General features: G+C 48.5%; 1 protein-coding gene across 1 annotated transcript; it reads right to left on the reverse strand.

The window, feature by feature from the left end:
* Positions 1–1,690: 1,690 nt before the first annotated feature.
* FSD2 (fibronectin type III and SPRY domain containing 2) lies at positions 1,691–22,455 on the reverse strand. The gene is made up of 11 exons (XM_068991442.1): positions 21,820–22,455; positions 21,582–21,677; positions 19,718–19,948; positions 18,507–18,529; positions 17,099–17,220; positions 13,818–13,973; positions 10,248–10,398; positions 8,068–8,201; positions 7,602–7,734; positions 4,284–4,460; positions 1,691–2,119 (listed from the first exon to the last, which is right to left on the reverse strand). The coding sequence occupies exons 1-11, from the start codon at positions 22,453–22,455 to the stop codon at positions 1,867–1,869; spliced, it is 2,112 nt and encodes a 703-aa protein (XP_068847543.1). The 3' UTR covers positions 1,691–1,866.
* Positions 22,456–23,142: the final 687 nt, after the last annotated feature.

A 23,142-nucleotide genomic window follows, 5' to 3' on the forward strand; every position in this document is an offset into this window, starting at 1 on the left:
TTTTGAACACACACACACACACACATATTTTAATTGCAACTTGAGCCATCTCTGTGCTACTTCCTTATTTCAGGGCAGGGCAGAGATGTGTGTGTGTAAGGAGCTTTAAGATTGTCAGGTTGAGTTGTGAGTTTAAGAATCTGACTTCTTATTTATATGAATCGTCAGGGTTTTGAGATAGGAGATAAGAGGGGTTCCTTGTGTCAGACTCAGCATTTACTGGGAAGCATGAAAGATTTTTTAGTTAGCACAAAACCCTAGGTGATGGGACCCGGGTAGAATCACCCACAGGACATGATACTAAATTGTCTCTGAGAACTGGCACCGGAAACGAACTCAAGAACCAAACCAGAAATGCAGCCGAGAGGGCTGGGTGTGGACCTCTCAGAATGCAGGAGAGCAGCGAGGCAGGAGGCCCCGAAGCCGCTGGCTGGAGACCCCCTCTCCCCACAGCGCTCAGCTCTGCACTTGGCGGGCTGATGTTTTCTCCTAAAAGACTGTTGTGCATCTGCTCTCTGTCATACATGGTTCTGCATTCTCATGTTTGTCATTAAATCTCCCCTCCTATAAGACAAGGGGCTCCCCAGGTGGTGCTAGTGGTAGAGAACCCGCCTGCCAATGAAGGAGACATGCGGGTTTGAGCCCTGGTTGGGAAGATCCCCCGGAGGAGGAAATGGCAACCCATTCCAGTATTCTTGCCTGGAGAATCACAGAGGAGCCTGGTGGGCTACAGCCCATGGGGTCGCACAGAGTCAGTCATGAGTGAAGTGACTTGGCATGCATGCACGCACATAAGTGTTATTTTTCTCTTTGTTCAAAGGGAAACAAGCTCAGGGAGACAGTGTGACTCTTCTAGGGCCTAAAGCAAAGTGGCTATAACATAGCAATCAAACTCGAGCCTTCCAATTTCAGATATGGTTCTCTTTACCTTATAGGTCAGTTCCTAGAATCAGTTGTAACTACTGGTGTCTATGTTGACCAGACCTTCGAGGGCCCCATGGCCCCACACCATGTCCCCAACATGTACACAGTGAAAGCAACACGTTTAGCATTTGTGTGTGACACCAGGAAGCACGGGATGTTGCGTCTTTACCAACCTGGCCACCAAGCCCCAGGTGCCCCTCTTAAGTCACACTGCCTCCCCTCCATCTCCTGGTCGTAGGTCTTCTGCCGCAGCTTGAATGAGCCCTGCTGTCCCTCATGTGTAGATCAGTGATAGGCTGAAGAGCGGTGGGTAGGTGAAAAAGATGCTCTTTTATTCAACAGATACTCAGTGTGCACGTCTCAGCTTCAGGGACTAAGTGCTGAACAGGACAGACACTGTCTTGCCTTTGTGGAATCAGGCATTACAGAGGTCACTTAAAAATTAGAGGGCATAAATACCGTGAAGGAGAGGATCAGATTTTTAGAAAGTACTTGATGGGAGAAATCTCACCCTCCAGACTGCCACTGACCACTGGGAAAACGAGAACGCTGCTGAGAAGAGATACGGCTTCCCTGGTTCTCTCTGCCAATGGCCTCTTGCCTTCTCAAGCCAGTTCTTGGCCAACTAATGAGATGTCACAAGTGCTGGGGCAGCCAGAGCCACTAACATGAATCTTCCCTCCTCCTCCCCAAGCTCCGCAGGCCTTGGGGACTGAGATACTTTGTATATACACAAATAGACCAATGCAGTTTGACAGCCTTAAATACCTTTGAGTTTAGTTTGAGCCTTCATTTTAGAGCCAGGACTAGAACTGAGTAACAGCCTCACACAGGCTGCAGTGCACAGGATCCAAGTCAGGTGAATTGAAGGCCAAGTTCAGGCAGCTGAGGCGTGAGTGGCTGGGAGAGGGGTAGGCATGGGAGAGAGACAAGCAGAGTGGGCTAATAGAAAGTGACGTGCTTTGGCATTGAAATGCCATTGTGTATCTTCAGGCAGCCAGGTTTTTCCAGGGAAAAACAGGGATGCACAAACTGGTGAAGCTGACAGCTGAATGTATACAGATGCTGGGAAATGTCCACATTGAAAAATGACAACTTTGCATTTTCATAGTCTAACAGAATACCAATCTTCTTTGGGGGAACCGTTATTCTTACATCTGGAGTCGTCTTGTTGTGTAGAAATTCATACTTATGCCTGAAGATTAAATGTTGATATAGCAAAGCTTCAGAAACTCTGGATGAGCTATTTACAGAACATTTCAATTTTCAAATACTCCTTTGATTATATTATTTTCTTTCATTAAGTGACTATCAAAGTAACAGGCCATTTCTAAAACTGTATATCTCTTTGTCCTAAGAAACTTACGTTTCAAAACTGTTTTTGAGCAGCCACTTAACCTAGAAAACAACACACACTATCATAAACATACTGCATCAAAATTTGTATAGAAATCATATGTTTAAAAATGTGGATTTCAAGGTTCAGATGTGTAAATCCCCTGAAATAAAAGACATTTGAAACAGGGAACTTCACAATCTTTCATGCAGTAGACGGGGCCTTTTTGTATAATCTGCACGTTATTGTGAGGCATCCCATTCTTAAACTTTCAAACCAAGTGGGGCACCTGGGGGCTGTCACCACTCAGTACTGTATGCAGTTGCACCGTCTCCTGCTGGGGGAGGGTTGCACCATGAAGGGAGGTTGCCTCTCCTGTGTGCTTTGGAAATGGCTGAAGCCAAATCCTGCCAAGGGAATTGCCTAACGCTGCCCCACTATGGATGCGTGAAGAGCTCTGTGTGCCGGCATGGGGGTCCACACAGTTGAGGTGAACACTTAAGAACATGCTGAAGCAAACCAGCCCATTTCCATCCCAGTTCACCTTATTTTTTCTCATCTGAGCAGTCACCCTCTACTTTCCCTCCCACTACCTATAGAGTCTAAGACTGAGTCAAAAAGTGCAAGTCCTCCACTGTGAACACACACACACACACCCCCCGACATCTTTCCAAGGTGGGACCACAAGCCTGCTCCAGCGCTCAGCTTTTTACCCTTCCTGTCCTACTCTGTCGTGTGTTCCCGCCCTTCTTTTAGCCTTACCCCTCCCACTCCACAGAGATGCCCACTCTTCCTTTATGCCCCTTGTTCTTAACTAAGAGAGGAGACTGCTCTTTAGTCTTAATTCAGGCAGAATATTAAAAAACAGTGTGTGGCTCAGTGCACGGTGTCTCTTGCATTCTCCAAACTGGATCTGAGGTCTAGCAGAGTGCATTTCAGAGCACATTTTAGGCCTAATACCTTACAGGAGGAAGGCTGGTCTCACCTTTGCTCGGGCATGGCAACATTTAACTAACCATGATCGAGGTTTCACTCTGTGAAACATTAATAGGTTTCAGCAAGTTGAGGGTCAGAGGCCCCATAGTACACACGATGCTGGGAAAGTGAGGTGATAAAATTTTTTGCAATTTTTGAGATGGAGGGAGGTTGCACTCAATGGCCTTCTGAGTCGGAAGTGTCTATTGGCCTGGGCCTTGTGGATTTTCCTCCATTAGAGGACAGAATGCTTTTAGCAGCAGAAGCAAACCAGAATTAATCATAACCTTTAAGCTTCTGCCCACATCTACCAAAAAAGTTGGGTTTGGGGCTTCAAGTCAAACTTCATTTAGTAACACTGAAGTTGAACATAAATTTAAAACCAATCACTTAGTGGTAAAGAATGCTGTCTTTGGAGCCAGACTGCCTGGGTTTGAATCCAAGCCCTGAATCCATGTTGGCAGTGGCTCTGTGTAAAGAATCCGCCTGTCAATGCAGGAAACGCAGTTTCCCTCCCTGGTCTGGGAAAGTCCCACATGCCATAGAGTAACTAAGCCCAAGAGTGCTACAACTGTTAGGCCTGCGCTCTAGAGCCCAGGAGCCACAACTACTGAGCCTACATGCCCTAGAGCCTGCGCTCGCAGCAAGAGGAGCCAGCGCGATGAGAAGCCCACACTGCAACTGGAGAGTAGCCCCTGCTCGGTGCCACTAGGGAGAAGCCCAGGAAGCAGCGAAGGCCCGGCACAGCCAAAACAAGTAAATGGGACAATGCAGCTGTGAGAGGCAAATGAGATGGTATGTGCAAGGTTGTTGAGCAATGCTTAACACAGAATAAGCACTCCATAAATTTTAGCTATTTTATCAAAAGTGCCCAGAGCTGCTTTCTCTTTCTAGCTGGACTTTAGGGAAAGGGGCAGGAAGTGAGTCCTGAAACATTTTAGCATATTTTAGAAAACATAAAGTGGACCTTAGTTATTATCAGTGAAAATCTCTCCCTCTATTCTTACCAAAGTACATTTTGATCTCAGGTACCCAGATTTCACCTTACCTTGATGACGCAAATGCGTGCCTCATGCACCACGAGAGGCGGTTTGCCCCCAGGTCCTCTTGTCTGGGGACATCTTCAAAGGCCACACCCACTGTGTAGTCCAAACACTCATCCACCTCTACCTCCCAGTAATGGCGCCCTCGGACTGGAATTAGGTTTCCCATGACTGCAGCACACCTGATTTTAGAAAGTAGAAGTATGTGTCATTTGGGGTGACCCACGCCTGGCTGTGCAGGTGAGTGACACCAACTGCTGGGGTCAGTCAGTAAGTGGTCCGGAAGGGTGGAGGCAGGTGTTCAAACACCTCATTTGTAAGGCGTCACAACCTTTGCTCTCAAAGCTCAGCTGCCCGATGCTGAAGATCAGAAGAAGGTTAGTACACTGCTGGTCACAGGTGAGGAGGAGACAAGCCCACTCTGTGTGCTTTTTCAGCAACAGGGCTTTTTAGAGTAACAAAAAGATTTGGTTCACTTGTTCCTTAAAACAGAAAGAGATTGAGGACTTTCCTTGTGGTCCCGTGGTTAAGACTGTGCTCACAAGGCAGGGAGCCCAGGTTCGATTCCTGCCCTGGAGCTAAGAGTCCACATGCTGCAACTAAGGCTCAGTGCAGCTAAATAAATAAATATTAAATGAACAAGACCACATGCCCAAACTGGAGCTCTGTGTGCCAAGCCCCAGGTCACCAGTAAGCGACAACTTAGTTACAGTTTTACCTTTCACCTAAATGGAATTTTAAACCAGTCAATCAGAACACTAGTTAGGTAATATGCTTGAGAGACCCCTGACCCTTCCTAAAGGAAAGTAACCTTACCACAGCCAACTTGCTTTTTAAAAAAAAAAAAAATTTTTTTTTTAATTTGTATTGGGGTATAGCCAATTAACAAACAATTTGTGATAGTTTCAGGTGAACAGTGAAGGGACTCAGCCACACATATACCTATATCCATTCTCCCCTAAACTCCCTTCCCATTCAGGTTGCTGCATAACAGTAGGTTCTTGTTGATTATCCATTAAATATAGAAGTCTATACACATGCATTCCAAACTCCCTGACTATCCCTTCCCCACATCCTTACCCCCTGACAACCATAAGTTCGTTCTCTCAGTCTGTGAGTCTCTGTTTTGTAATTTTGTTTGTGTCATTTCTTTTTAGATTCCACATAAAAGGGATGTCATATGATACTTCTCCTCTGTCTGACTTACTTCACTCAGTAAGACAACCTCTAGATCCGTCCACGCTGTTGCGAGTGGCATTATTCCATTCTTTCTAGTGGCTGAGTAGTAGTCTATTGTATGCATGTACCACAGCTTCTTTATCCATTCCTCTGCCGGTGGACATTTAGCCAACCTGCTTTTTTTTCCTGGAAATATAATTTCCTTGTTCCTGATCCCTTCCACCTGAAAAAGTCTTTCATTCTGTACAGCTCCTTGGACCTCCTTTCTACCTGCTAGATTAGGGGCTGCCCAACTCAAGAATTATTGGAAAAAAGTCAGTAAGAACTTCCAGATTTGATCAGTTTCATTTTGTTTCTCAACGCAGGCAAGAACTTGATTGCTTCTTGTTCCTCTCTGCCCCGCCAACCCCGCGCTGAATGGGCGGAGGCAAGGAAGGGTAACGCTGGGTTCCACTGTGCTCTGTGCTGCTCTGCCGCCACAAGCCGCCACAGGTGTGCGTGCTGGTCGCTCAGTCGTGTCCAACTCCATGTGACCTCGTGGACTGTAACCCGCCAGCTCCTTTGTCCATGGGATTCTCCAGGCAAGAACACTGGAGTGGGTAGCCATTCCCTTCTCCGAGGGGTCTTCCCGACCCAGGAATCGAACCAGGGTCTCCTGCGGTCTCTACCATCTGAGCCACCAGGGAACAGGCAGTAGGTGCATAACACACATGCAGTAAGAAGGTCAGCAGGGAGCCAGCGTCAGAGAAGAGACAGTTACGAGACAGTCCAGGACACAGGCAGGGAGGCTAGATGCGGTTGTTCATCGGCAGCCCCTCTGGCTGCTTAAGTCCTTTCTTCCTTAGAAGATCCTCCTGACTCTGAGACCAGCCCACCATGAATTCTTTCTATCCTGATTACCAAGGAGCTGAGAACTGTTGTGTTTAATATTTAATCTTAAAAACAGAAATTAGCCCTTGAAGTTAAGCCATGTTCTTTTTTTTTCTTCATCCACTGCTGTGATTTTTCTATTTCAGTAGGGTACATTTGCCCCCCCTCTTTTTTTTAGATTTTTTTTTAATGTGGACCACTTTAAAAGTCTTTATTGAATTTGTTACAATATTGCCTCTTTTGGGGGGTGGGCAGTGAGGCATGTGGTATCTTAGCTTCCCCACAAGGGATCAAACCTACATTCCCTGCACTAGAAGGCACAGTCTTAACTACTGGACTGCCAGGGAAGTTCCTTGGCCCCTATTTTAAGTCTTCTTTAAGTATTTGGAAAGAAGTAAGGTATAAATGGGGGCTTCCCAGGTGGCACCGGTGGTAAAGAACCATGGACAGAGGAGCCTGGTGGGCTACAGTCCATAGGGTCGCAGAGTTGGACATGACTGAAGCAATTTAGCACTGCATGCAAGGTATTAATAAATGGCACCCCACTCCAGTACTCTTGCCTGGAAACTCCCATGGATGGAGGAGCCTGGTAGGCTGCAGTCCATGGGGTCGCTGAGAGTCAGACACAACTGAGTGACTTCACTTTCACTTTTCACTTTCATGCACTGGAGAAGGAAATGGCAACCCACTCCAGTGTCCTTGCCTGGAGAATCCCAGGGATGGGGGAGCCTGGTGGGCTGCTGTCTATGGGGTCGTACAGAGTCGGACAAGACTGAAGAGACTTAGCAGCAGCAGCAGCAGCAGCAGCAGCAGCAGCAAGGTATTAATACATCATTTTGACCTTAAGTAGTAAGTTCTGAAAATAGCATCAATCAAGACAGACAGGGCGCATCTTTGATGGACACCCCTCCCTCAGGTCTTGCGCCTGCATGATCATCATTCCTTCCACCAGCTTTGGTGTTTTACCAGGAGTTTTGTTAGAAAGTATTGCCCGGTGGGAGAGAGAGCTCTGGGCTCCGCACTGAGGGGCTGGGTCCTTGTTCTCCCACTGCTCTGGGAGCCCAGGACTCCACTCAGAAGCCATGTCTCCCCTTCTGACACTGGTCAGACCCCTACTCCCCCTCCCCAGCCTCCCCTCCTCCCCTCCCTCATTTCTGGGAGTCAGAGCCTGAGGCCCCTTTCAAGGCTGCATCAGTCATAATCCACCAGTACCCGGATAACAGCACGTATTAGCGGAGTTCATGAACTGTTCGGGTGAGGTGCTGATACAGTACCTGGTAAACTGGGCATCGCTGGGGACTGGCTCCCTAGGGGGGCCTCTCCTCTCGCTTCGCACAACCGTGAGCCCATCTTCGGATACAGTCAGCCGTGGATGGCAGGTGTGCTTGTCCAGGGGGAAGTAGCTGCCTGCGAGGGGGAGAGGCACATGGAGACCCCCCCCAAGCCAATCACTCCACTGCTTTCTCCACGTTGCACTCTACACAGGCTGGGCCTCACCACCCATGGCCGGCATTAGCTCCCTGTATGACAGTGGTGAGCCTGGACCTTGCCTGGTGATGCCCCTCACGCTAATAGTGATGGCAGTTTACATGGGTCGGGCGTTACTGGGTGTCTAGTACTGAGCAAAGCAGTTTGTTGAGTCTTATCTCATTCACACCTTACAAGTATCCAGGTGTTAGTATTTCCATTTTGTAGAAGAGGAAACAGAGGGTCCAGTGAGTGTGTGGTGGGGGGACAGACCTGTGGTGTGGACAGTAGCGGGCTCACTCCTCGCACTGGGGCCACCCACGTTGAGGGCTCTCACATAGATGGTGTAGTCCTGTCGGGGCTGCAGCTGCACCAGGCACTCGCAGGTCGGGATGCCCACAACAGACCTGGGTGAGGAGGCGCGCTGACATCACCGAGGGGCCGGGGCAGACAGACCCAAGCACCAGCCCCTCCCCGCTGACCCCCAGCAGCGGCACAGGCAGGAGTGAGGCTCTCCTCAATGCTCCCTCCCAGTCGGGTCCCCTTTTCTCATTTTCTTGTATCCTTTCTGTCTGTGGCTCTCGCTCCTCCAAGCTCCTCACTCTGTGTCCCAGGCATCCAGCACTGCACTCAGTCTGGGTCTAACACTGCATCAGTGGGGCGTGCATGCAGTTGAATCCAGTGTGTGCCAGCCTGTCTGGCAGGACCACAGCCTCTCCGAGGGCAGGGGCCAAGTACCACAAGCTAAGCACAGCGCTGGGCTCACAGCAGGCTCTCCATCTGTGTTTATGAACAAATGATCTGACTAGAGCTGATATAGAGGGGCCCTGGGGGAAATTGAATGTAGCCGCTGCCCTCATAGAGCTTCCAGTCTAGAAGAAAGGCATTTCTCAAGCCATCACTGGAAGAAACGTAAGATGGTAACATGACAAGTTGATGGTATATTATGGAAGGTACACTAGCTGAGAGGTGTTTTTGAGCTGAACTCTGAAGAATGACTGGGAGGTAAATGGATAAGAAAGAGAATAGAGGATTCTCGTTCATAGAAGCAGCATGTGCAAAGGCCCTGTGGCAGGAAGAAGCATAGACAGTAGAAGGAACTGTTAATAAAATATAACCCATGTGGTTGAGGGAGGGCGAGCTGGTGAGGATAAGCTGGACAGGCAGGAAGGGGCTAGAGCCAGTGAAGGGATTTTGTCTTCTTCAGGGATGCCATGATTAGATCTATACTAGGAGAGTAAGCACTGCCCAGCCTTCTGATGACCCCCAGTGAAAAAGGTTTAAAGTATCAGCACAAGTTGCAAAGGAAATCCAAACCATCTGGGGCAGGGGGTCAGACCACTGAACTCCCTTCCCTGCTCCTGAGGATCCCTGGAAGTAGATAACCCAGGTTAGCAAGCCCTGATGTGGTTGTGGACACATGAAATCTACCTGGGACAAATCAGCTGGGGATGGGGGAGGGGAAGGGGTGGGGGCAGATGGCCAGGTCCCAAGCCCTGAATTTAGTGTAGAACAATCTGTCTCCCTAACAGTTGACACCAACCCCTCCTCCTCCATTTCTCTAAAGCTGGGTTGGTCCACAGTAGGGCAGCCCCTGGACTTGGCTGCCTTTCACAAGCTTCTGGACCGCCTGGTTGTAATCCAGAGGCCTAGCCATAATCCCTCCACTGTATACAGCTGTAGATTTGTAGGATCTGCAGGCCCTTGTGGGTCCTGAGTCCAGCCCTCTTCTAGCTGTGAACTCCTCCAGATCTCTGCCAACCAGAGGGGAACATGAGCCTCTAGGCAGATGACCACCAGGGACATGATGTTCTTTGTACATTGAATTCAATTCTCTTTCATTTCTGCTTTTCTTGGTTCTTTCTCCTCCTCAAGTTCCAGCCAGGTGGGTTTCTTGGTTCCTCCAGTGCAGGAAGCTCACTCCTGCCCAGGAGCCAGGCCTTGCCTGCATCCACTCTTCTCAGGCCTCCTCCCTTCCCATCCATCTGGTCTCAGTTCAAATGTCCACTCTCTCCACAGTAAGCCTCCACCTCCACTGCATTCCCTATTTCATTGCACATCTTTTCCCTTCACGCTACTGTGTGTTTTAAGCATTTGTTTTCTTGGTTTTTGTCTATTTCCCCCAACTCAGACTGTCAGCTCTGTCAGGGTGGGGAATTTGTCTCTCTGGGTCACCAGTGCCCAGGCACCATCTATACACTCAATACTTGTTGAATGAATAATTGGAAACCCTGGTTGGACTAAGAAAGCAACCCTGAGGTTTACCACTTATTCACTTCTTCACTCATCCGTCATTTATCTTCAATCACAACATTCCAGTTACTTCTCACGAAACTAAGCAATCTAAAATCAAGGTTCCTGTGTTTAACTTTCTCTCCAGATGCCACACTTCTCCTAAGCTGTGCCACTGTGTCGAGGCCTCTCGTGCCTAGCCAACGCCCCTTGTGACTCACTCAGTTACACCTGAGGCCCCCGGCGTCTCTGCCTGGGTCAGCTCCACCGTGTATGAGTCCACAGGATTCAGGTTTCCAGACTCCCAGGAGATGAGCGCAGCCTCCTCGCAGCTCCTTATCTCTTTGCTTTTTATAATGGGGGGACAAGGCGCTAAATGCAGGGGAAACGGAGAGAGGAACAACCCTTCTGTTCACATCCAGCCTAGTGCTCCAGAACACAGCACACACCACGAGCCCTCTCTTCCTGCAAGAGGTTCAGTGCAATAAAAGGCAAACCAGGTGTTTCAGCCTAGACAATCATGTCCCCCTCCAAACTCATATGTTGAAACCTATCCCCCAGTGTGATGATAACTGGAGTCTCCGAGAAGTGCCTAGGTACTGAGAGTTGAAGGGGTTTATTATACACGGACACCCAACGAACTCTCTTGCCCAGTTCCATCATAGGAGGACACAGCAAAAAAAGGCCACTCTGAACCAGGAAGTGTCTTCCCCAGATACTGAATCTGCTGGCACCTTGATCTTGTACTTCCCAGCCTCCAGAACCACGAGGAATAAATTTCTGTTGTTTATAAGCCATCCAATGTGCAGTATTCTAACAGCCCAAAGGAACACCAGGAAATCACTTGCAGATATCTCTGGAGTGGAGGATGGCTGCATGGTTCAAATGTGTCTGTGAAACTGTGTCCAAGGGCAGTACTTTACCTTCTTTTGAGACCAACTGTGAAAAAATGTCCCTGCCATATCAGGCATACAGATTTGGCATACTAAATAAAAGGAAAGAAGTGCCAAGCTATTCTTGTCCTTCCAAGTGACATCAAAGCCCTGCCCCCATCAAGACAGCTGAGACTTCTGGGTCCCCTTCAGTGAAGGTCCTACAAGTGGCCCCTTACCTGTCATGTACACCGCACGCTCACTGGTGGGGCTGAGGCCGGCCCTGTTCTGAGCTGTGACCCAAAATTCATACTGCGTGTTTGGCAACAGGTTTGTCACTGAGCAGTATGTTTCTTTGATGGTCATTGTAACCTCTGGGGGAAAAATGATAGGAATTAAAGCCTAGAACTTCCCTGGTAGTCCAGTGGTTAGGAATCTACCTGCAAATGCAGGGGACACCAGTTAGATCCCTGGTCTGGGTGGATTCCACATGCTGCAGGGCAACTCAGCTCATGTGCCACAACTGTTGAGCCTGTGCTCCAGAGCCCTTGAGCCACAACAAGAGAAGCCACCACAATGAGAAGCCTGCACACCACAACTAGAGAGTAGCCCCCACTTGCTGCAACTAGAGAAAGCCTGTGCACAGCAACAAAGACCTAGCACAAACATAAATAAATAAATGGAGTTCAACCTCCAAATAGGTCAACTGGCTCCAAGTTCATTGCACTATAATCTATTTTCCCTGAGGTAGATACAGAACTGGCTACCAATCCCCATTGGCTGTGTATGCGTGCCCTGCTGCAGTGAGACTCTGCGGATCCTTCCATTGAGAGGACTGGTGTTTCCCACTATCCATTGCAGCTGAGCTTAACCACGTGACTTTCTTTGGCCAACGGGACCACTTCAAACATGGTGCAAGCGGAGGTTTGGGCAGTGCTGGAGCATGGGTGCCTTGTCCTCTTCCTGCCAGGAATGCTTCCATTTCCATGAAACGACTCTGGGCTAGCCTCCTGAAGAATGTGATCATGATGTGAACAGAGGCCCCCAGCACTGCAGCTGATGCCCTAGATGTAACAGCAAGGCCATCCTAGCCTGTCCAGACCCTCCCAAGCTGGCACAGACTAGAACTATCTTGTTCATAGAATTATAACAAATTCTATCCATTTCATAGAATTGGATATAGTTTATAATACAACTATCCAACTCACAGAATTATAATAAATAATAAATGTAATTTAAAAAGTGGAAGTATCATTGATTTACAATATTAGTTTCAGGTGTACAACACAGTGATTCAATATTTCTATAGATCATATTCCAGTTAAGTCATAAAATATTGTATATATTCCCTGTGCTGTACAATATTGCCTTGTAGTTTATTTTATACATAGTAGTTTGTACCTCTTAATTCCCTACTGCTGTCCTGCCCCTAGCAACAAATGAATGAACATAAAATTTGTCATTTTAGCTTATATGTTGGGTATATGTGTGTGTGGGGGGGAGTGTTGTTACACAGCAAAAGCTAACTGATACACCTCTAAACATGCCCAGACTCTTAAGGCAGTGACAGGTCTTTAATCCACTCTCTGAAATCAGTTCCTTTATAACAAAGTGCTCATTGGAAAGATCTTTACTGGGACATCCCCAGCAGTCTGGTGGTTAAGACTTTGCCTTCCAGTGCAGGGGGCACAGGTTCGATCCCACATACCTCGTGTCCAAAAAAACAAAACATGAAACAGAAACAATATTGTAACAAACTCAATAAAGACTTTAAAAATTAAAAAAAATTGTGATCAAAACACTAAAAAAAAGATCTTTATCAATCACCAGGACAAAGCCCCCTAACAATGGCATTTTCTGCAGAGGGTGCCAACAGGGCTGATTTGTGGCAAAAACCGCTATGAATCAGATCTGACTTTCTGGTCCTCAGTCTCCCCTCCCATTCCCTCTTTAGTCCTTATTCTCTCCCTCATTGTGGATTAAACTGACTTTTCTCAAGAACTCCCGTTCCTTCCTAATCCCTGGGCAGACAAATCGTCCTCACCTCTGGCACTCAGAAGCCTTCTATCTGCATAAATAGGCACACGGGGAGGAGCTCCAGGCAGGGAGCCTGCGGACTCAACTCTCATTCTGGTTCTGCCATAACCTGTGGTGTCCCCGCGTGTCCGCTCATCTCTCTCTAGGTCATCCATAGGATGGAGATCTCTGAATCCCTCTCCCACAGTCTTGCTCTGACCCCACGCACACAGAACAGGCCCGGCCAGGCTGGCCCTGATCCTTCAGATGCTCAGCTGGAGCTCCTCTGCTGTCTGACCCCCTTCTCAACAGGAGACTGTCATATCTACGAAGAGGGGGCATCTCCCTCAGCCCTAACCCTGCGCCAGCTCTACTGCCCGGGAAGAGGACGGGCTGAGGACTGCATGCAGTGGAGGCCAGGTGCTTTCCACCTAGGAATGTGGGTCAGATTCGTAGCAGCCCTTCCAGGCTGCAGAGCCCTCCTCGGCCCCCTGGGGGTCTGCAGACTAACTGCCCCCCCCGCCCCCCCCCCCGCACCCCAGGTTCTCCCAACACCGGGTGACCTCAAGGAAAGCCCAGCCACCCTTACATGCCAGGACCTGCTAGAACCCAGCCAGTCCCGCTGGGCCTCCTCGAGGAGGGGTGTCCCCACGCGTCCTGCACATGGTGCAGCCAGAGACCCATCATCCCCAGGGCAACCCCGATCTGATGGCTGTGGATACGCTCCACGTATCTGAGCCCTATGATTCTCCCCAGCCAGGCCTCAACCTGCCTTCTGAGCCTTTCCTGCCATGCTCACCTGCCTGCACGCCACCCTGCAAGGAGCTAGGTGTGCAGATTCACCACATCGCCGCCTCCCCGGGGCCCATGCTGGAGCTTGTTTCTGCTCCTGGCAGACCTCACCTGTTTGTTCCTTCCCAGGCGAGCCGTCCTGCACTGGCCGGTAGGATAGCTGATAGCTCTCCACAGTGTCATCGGAGTACAAGCTCCAGCACACTCGGACTGAGGAACCCGTGGCTGAGTTAGGGGCCTGTGGGTTTATCACTGGAGCAGAAGGAGCTAAAAGAGGAAAAGGGAGGAAAACAAAGACAAGTGAGGAGCCTTCAGTTAGAGGCACCAATGGGAACGGCCGCTTTTATAGGACAATCCATCCCTCAAAGCATCCCATGGGCTTCAGAGATGGGAGAGGCAGCCCGGGTGGCAGGCCAGACCTCCCAACCAGGAGCCTCAGTAAAAACCGGTTGTGTCCATCTTACTTCCCCCAACACAAGCTGGGGGAGGCGGGGTTGCTGACAGCAGCTCAGGCTGGGGTGTTTGCAAGTCCTGCCCTAGGGAGGGATGGGTCCTTGGACCCCACCATGCCATCCAAAGAGGCAGGACAGCCAGGACCACAGCACCGCCGCCCTCAGTCCTACAGTGAACAGAGGAGGGAAACAGCCTGCAACAACTGGCTCCTTCATTGTGATTTCATTACGATGAGAGATGATTAGGTTTGGAAAAACTATGCTTTTTCAGAACCAACTGTTTTTTTTTTTTGGACTGCGCTGTCTTCATTTTGGCATGGGGGCTTCTCTAGTTGTGGTGTGCAGGCTCCAGAACACATGGGCTCAGCAGTTCAGAAGTTGTGGTGCTTGGGCTTAGTGGCCCGGAGGCACGTGGGATCTTAGTTCCCTGACCAGGGATCAAACTTGTGTCCTCTGCATTGGAGGTGGATTTTTAAAATTATTTACTTATGGCTGTGTTGGATCTTTGTTGCAGCACAGGCTTTCCCCTAGCTGTGGCGGGGGCTCAGGCCATTCTCATTGCAGGGGCTTCTCTTATTGCGGAGCGCAGGCTCCGGGGCACACTGGCTTCAGTAGCTGCAGCACATGGGCTCAGTAGTCATGCATTCTGGGCTCTAGAGCACGGGCTCGGTAGCTGTGGCGCATGGGCTCAGTAGTCATGCATTCTGGGCTCTAGAGCACGGGCTCAGTAACTGTGGTGCATGGGCTCAGTAGTCATGCATTCTGGGCTCTAGAGCACGGGCTCAGTAGCTGTGGTGCATGGGCTCAGTAGTCATGCATTCTGGGCTCTAGAGCACGGGCTCAGTAGCTGCAGCACATGGGCTCAGTAGTCATGCATTCTGGGCTCTAGAGCACGGGCTCAGTAGCTGTGGTGCATGGGCTCAGTTGCTCTGTGGCATGCGGGATCTTCTTGACCCAGGGATCGGACTCGTGCTTCTTGCATTGGCAGGCGGATTTTTGACCGCTGGGCAACCAGAGAAGTCCCAGAAGGCGGATTCTTAACCACTGGCTCACAAGGGAAGTCCCCAGAACCAGCTTCTTTTGAGTCCATCTACTGAGTTAATACTTTTCTTCTCTGTGGATTAAGAATTCTTCCTACCCCACCCACACACACATCCAAGAAACATTCCTTGTGTGTCTTCTGTAATTCTTCACCCATGGCAGCATCTCCTTCCATTCGGGGCTTTCAAGAACATCCTTATTTTCAAATTCTGAAATTGTTCAGACCAGGAAGGACTTCATGGAGCGTACTCAGCTTTTCCTTGCTGGTTAGGGGGTGGAAGGCCCCTAACATGACAAAAGTGAGAAGAGAAAGAACCTGTATCCCCACGTGATGTAGCTCGGGATGCACAGCAGATGCCCTGTTATGCCCTGCAAAGAAGAGTCCCCTCTGGGGAGGCAGTGAGAAGAGGGATGGCCCTGGATACAGGCTGGGGGCTGATGGTCTGCCTGGGACCCGGACACAGGAGGGTGAGGAGAAACCACCACTACGTGTCTCAAGCACTGACTTAGGCAATAGTGCCTTTCCTTCCAAATGACTCGGCCTGATTATTTGGGCAATACCGTCCTCAGACCATCTAAAGGACTTCACAGCTCAGCAAAATCTCCCCTCAACCCAGGGAGTCTAAGAATGGCCTCCAAGACTCCAATGAAGGATGTTCATTGTAGTATGGTTTATAAGGATGAAAAACCTAGAAGCATCTCGGCACCAACAGTTGAGGATTAAGGTATACAGCCATTAAAATGATGTTGCAGAAGAATTTATCAGTGAGAATTAAGGATACAGATTAAATATAGAGCTATTAAAATGATGACATAGAAAAATTTATCAGTGCAAAATAATATTCATCACAAATGTTTCACTAGGAAAAAAAAGCGGATTATAAAACAGGATGATTTCATTTTTATTAAAAGAAAAAACCTCTTGTATAAAGGAAAAACCTAGACTTCCCTGGTGGTTCAGTGGTTGTGAATCTGCTTGTTAGTTTAGGGGACACGGGTTTAATCCCTGGTCTGGGAAGATTCCACACACTGTAGGGCACCTAGGCCCGTGTGCCACAACTACTAAGCCCATGCTCTAGAGCCCATGAGCCTGGGCTCCACAAAAGAAGCCACTGCAACAAGAAGCCTGTGCACTGCAGCTAGAGAGTAGCCCCTGCCTGCTGCCACTACAGAAAGCCTGCACGCAGCAACAGAGACCCAGTGCGGCCAAAAATTAATTTTTTAAAAGATTGTAAAAAAGTCTTTTGAAGAAGGAAAATCTAAAATAATAATATAGAACATTTTTCATAATGTTGCTGGGTGTTGCTGGATGAGAAAGGAAAGATGGTGTTAAATTCTAGTATCAGTCTTAAAAAATGAGTCCTCACAATAAGATTTTTAAGAGCTACCTGGCACCATGTGACATGCTATATACATACATTACTCGTTTATTTTTCACCATGTCCTCATGAGTCATTGTTATATCCATTTTACCAGGGAAACCAAGGCTCAGAGAGGTTAGATAAGTTGCCCAGGGTCACACAGGTAGGAAGTAGCAGGGCTGGGATTCTCACCAGCTCCATAGGATTCCAAAATACATCTTTTAATCCTATGCTTAAAAACAACCACTTGAGAGGGACATAAATACAACATTCAAGGAAAAATTCGGGATACTTGTTTGGAGTAAGATAGGCTGATGGGGACCAGATGCTGGCACCCTGGAGAGGGATGGAGGATATTTATCCCAGGAAGGTCAACCTCTGTTTTCACCCTTACAAGCCATAAAGACAAAAACACGAAGCTCATGCAGCTGGTGAGGGAAAATGCCTGTTTCTAGATCTTTATGATTTTTTTTAGAACGTTTTTAACTCAAAGCTCAGAGAAACTGGTGTCAGGTATGCACCCAGGTGAGACACGCACCTGGGATGGTATTTATGGAGCCCATCAGCTCCTCAACATCAGAGAAATCCAAGGTCTGGTCTTCGAAGTCAGGCTGCGCTGAGATCTCCACATCTGTTTTTGTTTTCAGGAATTTTCCGAGTCTATTGGTATAAAAAGACACACTAACGAGAATGGAGGGATACTCTTCCCCAGGGTCACTAGCGACCAGCAATGAGGGCCTCTTTACTGAACTCTTTTTTAAAATAAATATTTTGTTTTTGGCCGCACCAGGTGGCATGTGCAACCTTAGTTCCCCAACCAGGAATCGAATGAACCTGCACCCCCTGCACTGGAAATGTGGAATCTTAACCACTGGACCTTCCAGGGAAGTCCCCAGCTGAACTCTTATTTCTTTATTTTAAAATGCTGCAGGCGGCCTTCTGGCCTATGCTTCAGTGACTGACCTATGAAGTCACTGGAAAGGATAGGTGTGGCTGGTTTGCACCTTTGAGAAGGGGTAGGGTCATATCAGAGGGTTGGGGGGCTAGGGGATGTGGGCCAAAAAGCCCCAGATCCACACCTTCTGGAAGATCCTTAGATGCTGACCTGGGAGCTCCCACCTCCACACCACCCCAGGACCCAGAGACATACAGCCTCTCCACACGGTCAAGTACCCTCAAGTCGAGGAGCATGAACTCAGGCTCTGGGTCTCCTGCACCTGCTCCCGGCTGTCACAGGGTTTGTAAGGAGCAGAGGCAGAATTTGAAACCATGTCTGTCTTTTGCCAAAACTTATGCTCTTAACCCTGACATTATTAAACTTCACTGTTTGTATTGCTTTACAGACATTGTCTGATTTTATTCCCACAAAGCTATCCCTGTTTGTCAGTAAGGAAGGTGAGTCCTAGACTGGTTGGACTTGCCCAAGGTCATGGGGGTATCAGGATTTAAATTCCTATCTGACTCCATAATGTGCATGCTTTCTGCAGCATATAGTCTGGGTCCTGGCTTAGCTGGGGGATGCTGGGGACACTCTGACTTTTTTGCTTTTTGACCACGTGGCATGTGGGATCATAGTTCCCAAAACAGGGCTCGACCCACGTCCCCTGTGGTGGAAGTGCGGAGTCTTAATCACTGGACCACCGGGGAAGTCCCACTCTCTGGATCTCTGTTCCTCCTGGTGAAAGGAGGGGCTCAGGGAAACCCCACCCCTGCTTGAAGGCTGAGTCTCACCATATGCTCCCTTCCAGCTCTGAGATTCTAAGATTTGGTACCAGAGGGTCCTTGTGGGCCCACACTGTCATTCCAAAGCCAGTGCTATTTACTCTTAGGGGCAGACACAAAAGCTGAACCTGGGAGCATATAACCAAGGGGAACTGATACCTAGTCAGGTATCTAGAGGTAAAAGGAACTGAAAAAGAAAATACATGTCAGAATAAAAGTATTACCTGTCAGCCATAGCCACAGCATCCTAAAAAGGAGGAGAAAGAGAAAAAAATATTAAACTGATTTTGGAAATAAATTTCTTTTTCAAACTATATAATAATATAAATGTATCTTAAAACTTGGAAGTTAGCAGAAGAGAAAAATCAGCCACGTCCACACCCTAAACAAAAATGACTCTTACGACGCCTATGCAGTTTCTTCCCATTAACATGACGTGAGCACTTTCCAGGTGACAAACGGTCTTGGGGATCATCAATTTGAAAGACTTCGTCTCGGTTCATCGAATGGGAACTCCATCATTTACTTTATTGTTGCACATTTTGGCTGTTTCTAATTTCTCACTACTATAAATAACAGAGAAGACATATATCTCACTTTCTCCACATTCTAGATTATGTCTGTGAGCTACAGTGATACTGTGGACAAATTGGTTCAAATGGTCTGAGTGTTGAGGGCTCTGACGGTGGCTGCCAACCTCCTGTCCATCTTCCATCACGCACCCCGCCCTCACCCCAGGCATGGCAGGAGGGAGGGGCTGTGGGGCTTGGAGGACCACTATGGGCATGGCCAATGGAAAGGGCATATTTGGCAACCAGGAAGCTCTGGAGGCTAGGGGCCCCTCCCTCACATCCTGGATCCCATGTCTGCCCCATATTCCTGTGGGACGCTAAAGAAAGGAGACCCCAGCTCTGGCTGAGATTGAAATTCCCAGTCTGGCTGGATGGGGACTTGGAGTCAGATTGAGGAGGCTTTTAAGGACTTTTTTTGCATGTCTGAGCTTATGAATTAAGATGTCTAGCGGCGGCAGTTGTAACTGAGAAACAGGAGGTACCTTTCTAGCCTGGACATCTTTCTCCCCTGACCTCTGAGAGATCATCTGAGATGGCCAGAGAAGTCTCAGAGTCCTGTTTTTGCCCCACTCCACGGTGAGAGCACCTATCTCTGGGTAACCAGGACAGAGGAACACAGACTCTGGCATTAGCTGAGCAGTGGTAGTGGGGAGGGTCAGCTGTGTGTGAGCCTGCTTGGCTACCCAGTGAAGCTGGGCAGTGAGATGGGGGATGTGTTGTCATGGTTACACATCCAGTGGAACCAGATGGATGCGGACCATGAAAGTTGGTCCCAACCCCTTCAGGCAGAGAGGGGACAACCTAACCTACTCTGGCCATGACTGCCATTCCAGTTCATTATTTCATTTCACTTCATTACTGACCTTTATGAAATCAACCTTCTCTTCATGACACATCTCCTCTATTGTTTCCATCAGTTCTTTGCAGGTGTCAAGATTTTCTCCACAGCTGACCAATTGTCCATATAAAGCTTCCAGTTTCTCTTTTTTTTTCTCCCCTAGAGCTTGTATTTTTTCTTCATATTTTTGAGCAAGTGTTTCCAAGATCTCATTGTAATGAAACTCAAAGTTTTGTTCTTGTCTTCCAAAATTCTCCTGCAAGATATAGTCGACCTCAGCTGTCATTTCAGTGCATTTATGTTGACTGAAGAGTCATTTGGGGCATGAAAATGCATCTACTCAGAGATGTTTTGGTCCCTCCCTGTTAATCTTATTGTCTGTTGCCAGGATGCTGAGGTGGACAAAGGTGGAATTAGGACCAGGAGTCTCCAGCTAGAACCCCAGGGATAATCTTAACAAGAAGTATTGCTTTCTTTGCTGGTGGCATTTTACAATCCTCTTCCCCATACCCCACCCACCTCTGGTGTAGCCACCTCCCATCACCATGACAACCGACTTGGAAGATTATTATGATTATCATTACCATAATGAGTCAGCCTGCCACTGGAACTCTGGACCTTAACGTGAAGACGTCTGCCCTGGAAGAGTCCTACCTAACTTGCTTTCCCTCTTGAGCTCTCAACATCTCATGACATTCACCTCCACTCCTTGATGGTTGAATTATACAAACATCAGGATCACACAGATCCTCATAACAACCAAGAAAAAGATTCAGGGGGAGGGGAATAACCCAGGTGGGGCCGTCTAATAGATCAGAAAAAGCAGGAAGACAGAGAGATACTGGCTGTGCCAGTATTTAATCCTGGAATACAATGGATGGAAAATATTAATTAAACTTTATCAACTCCTGGTCCCACTTGGACTGGAAACCCTGGAGAGCTCTGCGGATTCAGGGAGTGTTTACTGAGTACTGACTGTATATGTAAGACTTGCTCAGAATGCTTGAAGAGAGGGAGAAGCGGTAGATGACCCCCACCAGTGCTGAGTGCAAAGGAAGAGGCCAGGGTCCTTACAGAGGGTGGAGACACTGTGAACTGAGCGCAGCGGGCAGCACAGAGTGCAGGGTGCTTTTTCCTGGCTGCTGTACACTTACCCTCCTATCACCCACCACCCAGTGCTTGGATGTGGAAGGGCTGGTCCCTTCCCTGTGTCTTCCATAGGAGATTAGTGCAACAACTCCCCTCCCTTTTAAGACTGGGGGTGGGGAGGAAAGTCTAGCTTCATGGGAAAGGAGCCCAGGGCTTAGTTCATTCACACAAGATGCTCCCACTGATGCAATCTGAGCTGCACTAAGAGGTAGAGCACCCACATGAAGGGAGGGGACACAGGAAGTCCTCTGGCCCCATTCGTGGGCTACCTCATCCTGATGGCTAGGTTGTGTGCTGGCGTCCAGCAGTAGATGATACACCTACGAGGCACACCCAGGGAACTGTGACATGTTTGGTGACAGGCACAGAAACTTGCTGGTGGTGTGAGAAACAGGTAACATCTAAGGAAAAGAACACATCAGTGACAGGATGGGTGTCTTGCAATGTCTTTTTGGCTGGCCCATGAAAGAGTCCTAACTTATAGTGTGAGTGGAGACGTAAAGATACTGAAGACCCAGCCCATGAGGGCTAAGAGTTCGGTAGGGAATGCTGCCAGGTAGTTGGTTCCACAGGTTTATGCCCCTGTGCTATGGGAAGGTAGACAGAGGGGTGAGGGAACAGGAGCTGCATCAACATCATACATTCCAAGAAACAGCTTCCCTAATTCATACCAGACACAGCTGTTGACTCAACCACTCATGGCTGCCTGTATCTGACGGAGTCATTGAGCCTGCTCTTACCTCCACCGTGATGAAAACCTCTTCTAAGTGACTTGCAAAGTTTTCCATCTCAATAATTTGCTTTTCCAACTTGTACATATTTTTGTGAATTTCATCCTGTCAAATAGAGGATCCCAAGAAGACATTAACACTATGTTTTTTCGCTCTCGTAGAAGGCATTTTAGGTTCATTCCCCGCCTACATACATGAGATGCAAATACAGTCTCAACAGAAAGAAGACCTAAGCAGGCCTACTTACCTTGGCGCTCTCCAGGGCTTTACTGAGCGGGGTCACCTCATGCTGCTTGTGTTCATCCTGATCCTTCTCTGACGCTCTTATCGGAGTTTTGCAAGTGACACAGAAGATGTCAGCCGCTTCTTCCTCGTCCTCCTCCTCTGGGATGACGTAGCACTCGTACTCCTCGCTGGCACGGCCGTGGCTGTACCTATAGGCTTCCCGCAAGTCCTGGCACTGGCCTGCTGAGCCCCACCCCATGAAGCCCAGGTCCTCACCCTGAGCCGTCTCACCAGTAAGTCTCCAGTCTCTCTGCTCACTCCCCATCATCATATGAGAAGGATATTCTGAAACCTCTATTCTGGGTGTGTTTTCCTCAATAAACTCATCCCCTAATTCGTGATCATCTTCAAGTCCATAGAGATGGACAAGTTCATCCACTTCCTCTCCAAGGTCTCTCGGAGCCTTCCCTTTCACACCCCCTCTCGTGGGCTCATGGGTCATTTCAGCTTGGACATCTTCTCTTCTCATCTGAGTACTCTCTTCTGGGAAGATCTGCAGTCTGTCTTCAGAGTCATACAGATCCATGTGATAGAAGCGGAAATCCTTAGAAGCAGCAGACCTGCCCAGCCCCGGTGCCTCTCCAGCTCCCTCCTCCATCGCAGCTCCAGGCAGCACCTCTGCACAAGGAGGACTCTTCCTGGACAGTCCTTAGTGGCTCTCCTGGGTCCTAGAACACAAAACCCCATTTGAGAGGGTCGCTGCAGTAGATGGTTATTTCACTGGGCTCAACTCATCGCATTAAGAAAATAATTTCATCTGAGCAGCTCAGTTGTAGTTTCACTTTAAACAATCTGTAAGGAAAGGTTTGCTTTCTGCAGGAGGATGGACTTCCTGAAGCTCCAATACTCTGGCCACCTGATGCCAAGAGCTGACTCATTGGAAGAAACTCTGATGCTGGGAAAGATTGAGGGCAGGAGGAGAAGGGGGCGACAGAGAATGAGATGGTTGGATGGTGTCACTGACTCAATGGACACGAGTTTGAGCAAACTCTGAAGAATAATGAAGGACAGGGAAGCCTGGTGCGCTACAGTCCATGGGGGTTGCAAAGAGTCAGACATGACTGAGCAACTATACAATGACAACAAAGCTTAAAAGAGACAGGAGAAATTATGAACAAAAATTTTGGCATTTCCTACATTGGCACTGGTAGAATGCCAGTGCAGGAGACATGGGTTCAATACCTGATCCTGGAGGATCCCACATGCTGTGCAGCAACTGAGCCTGTGCACCAAAACTACAGAAGCCCGCGTGCGCTAGAGCCCATGATCCAAGAAGCCATCGCAG

This window comes from Capricornis sumatraensis, chromosome 19 (genome assembly GCF_032405125.1).
Source record: "Capricornis sumatraensis isolate serow.1 chromosome 19, serow.2, whole genome shotgun sequence".
NCBI lineage: Eukaryota > Metazoa > Chordata > Mammalia > Artiodactyla > Bovidae > Capricornis > Capricornis sumatraensis.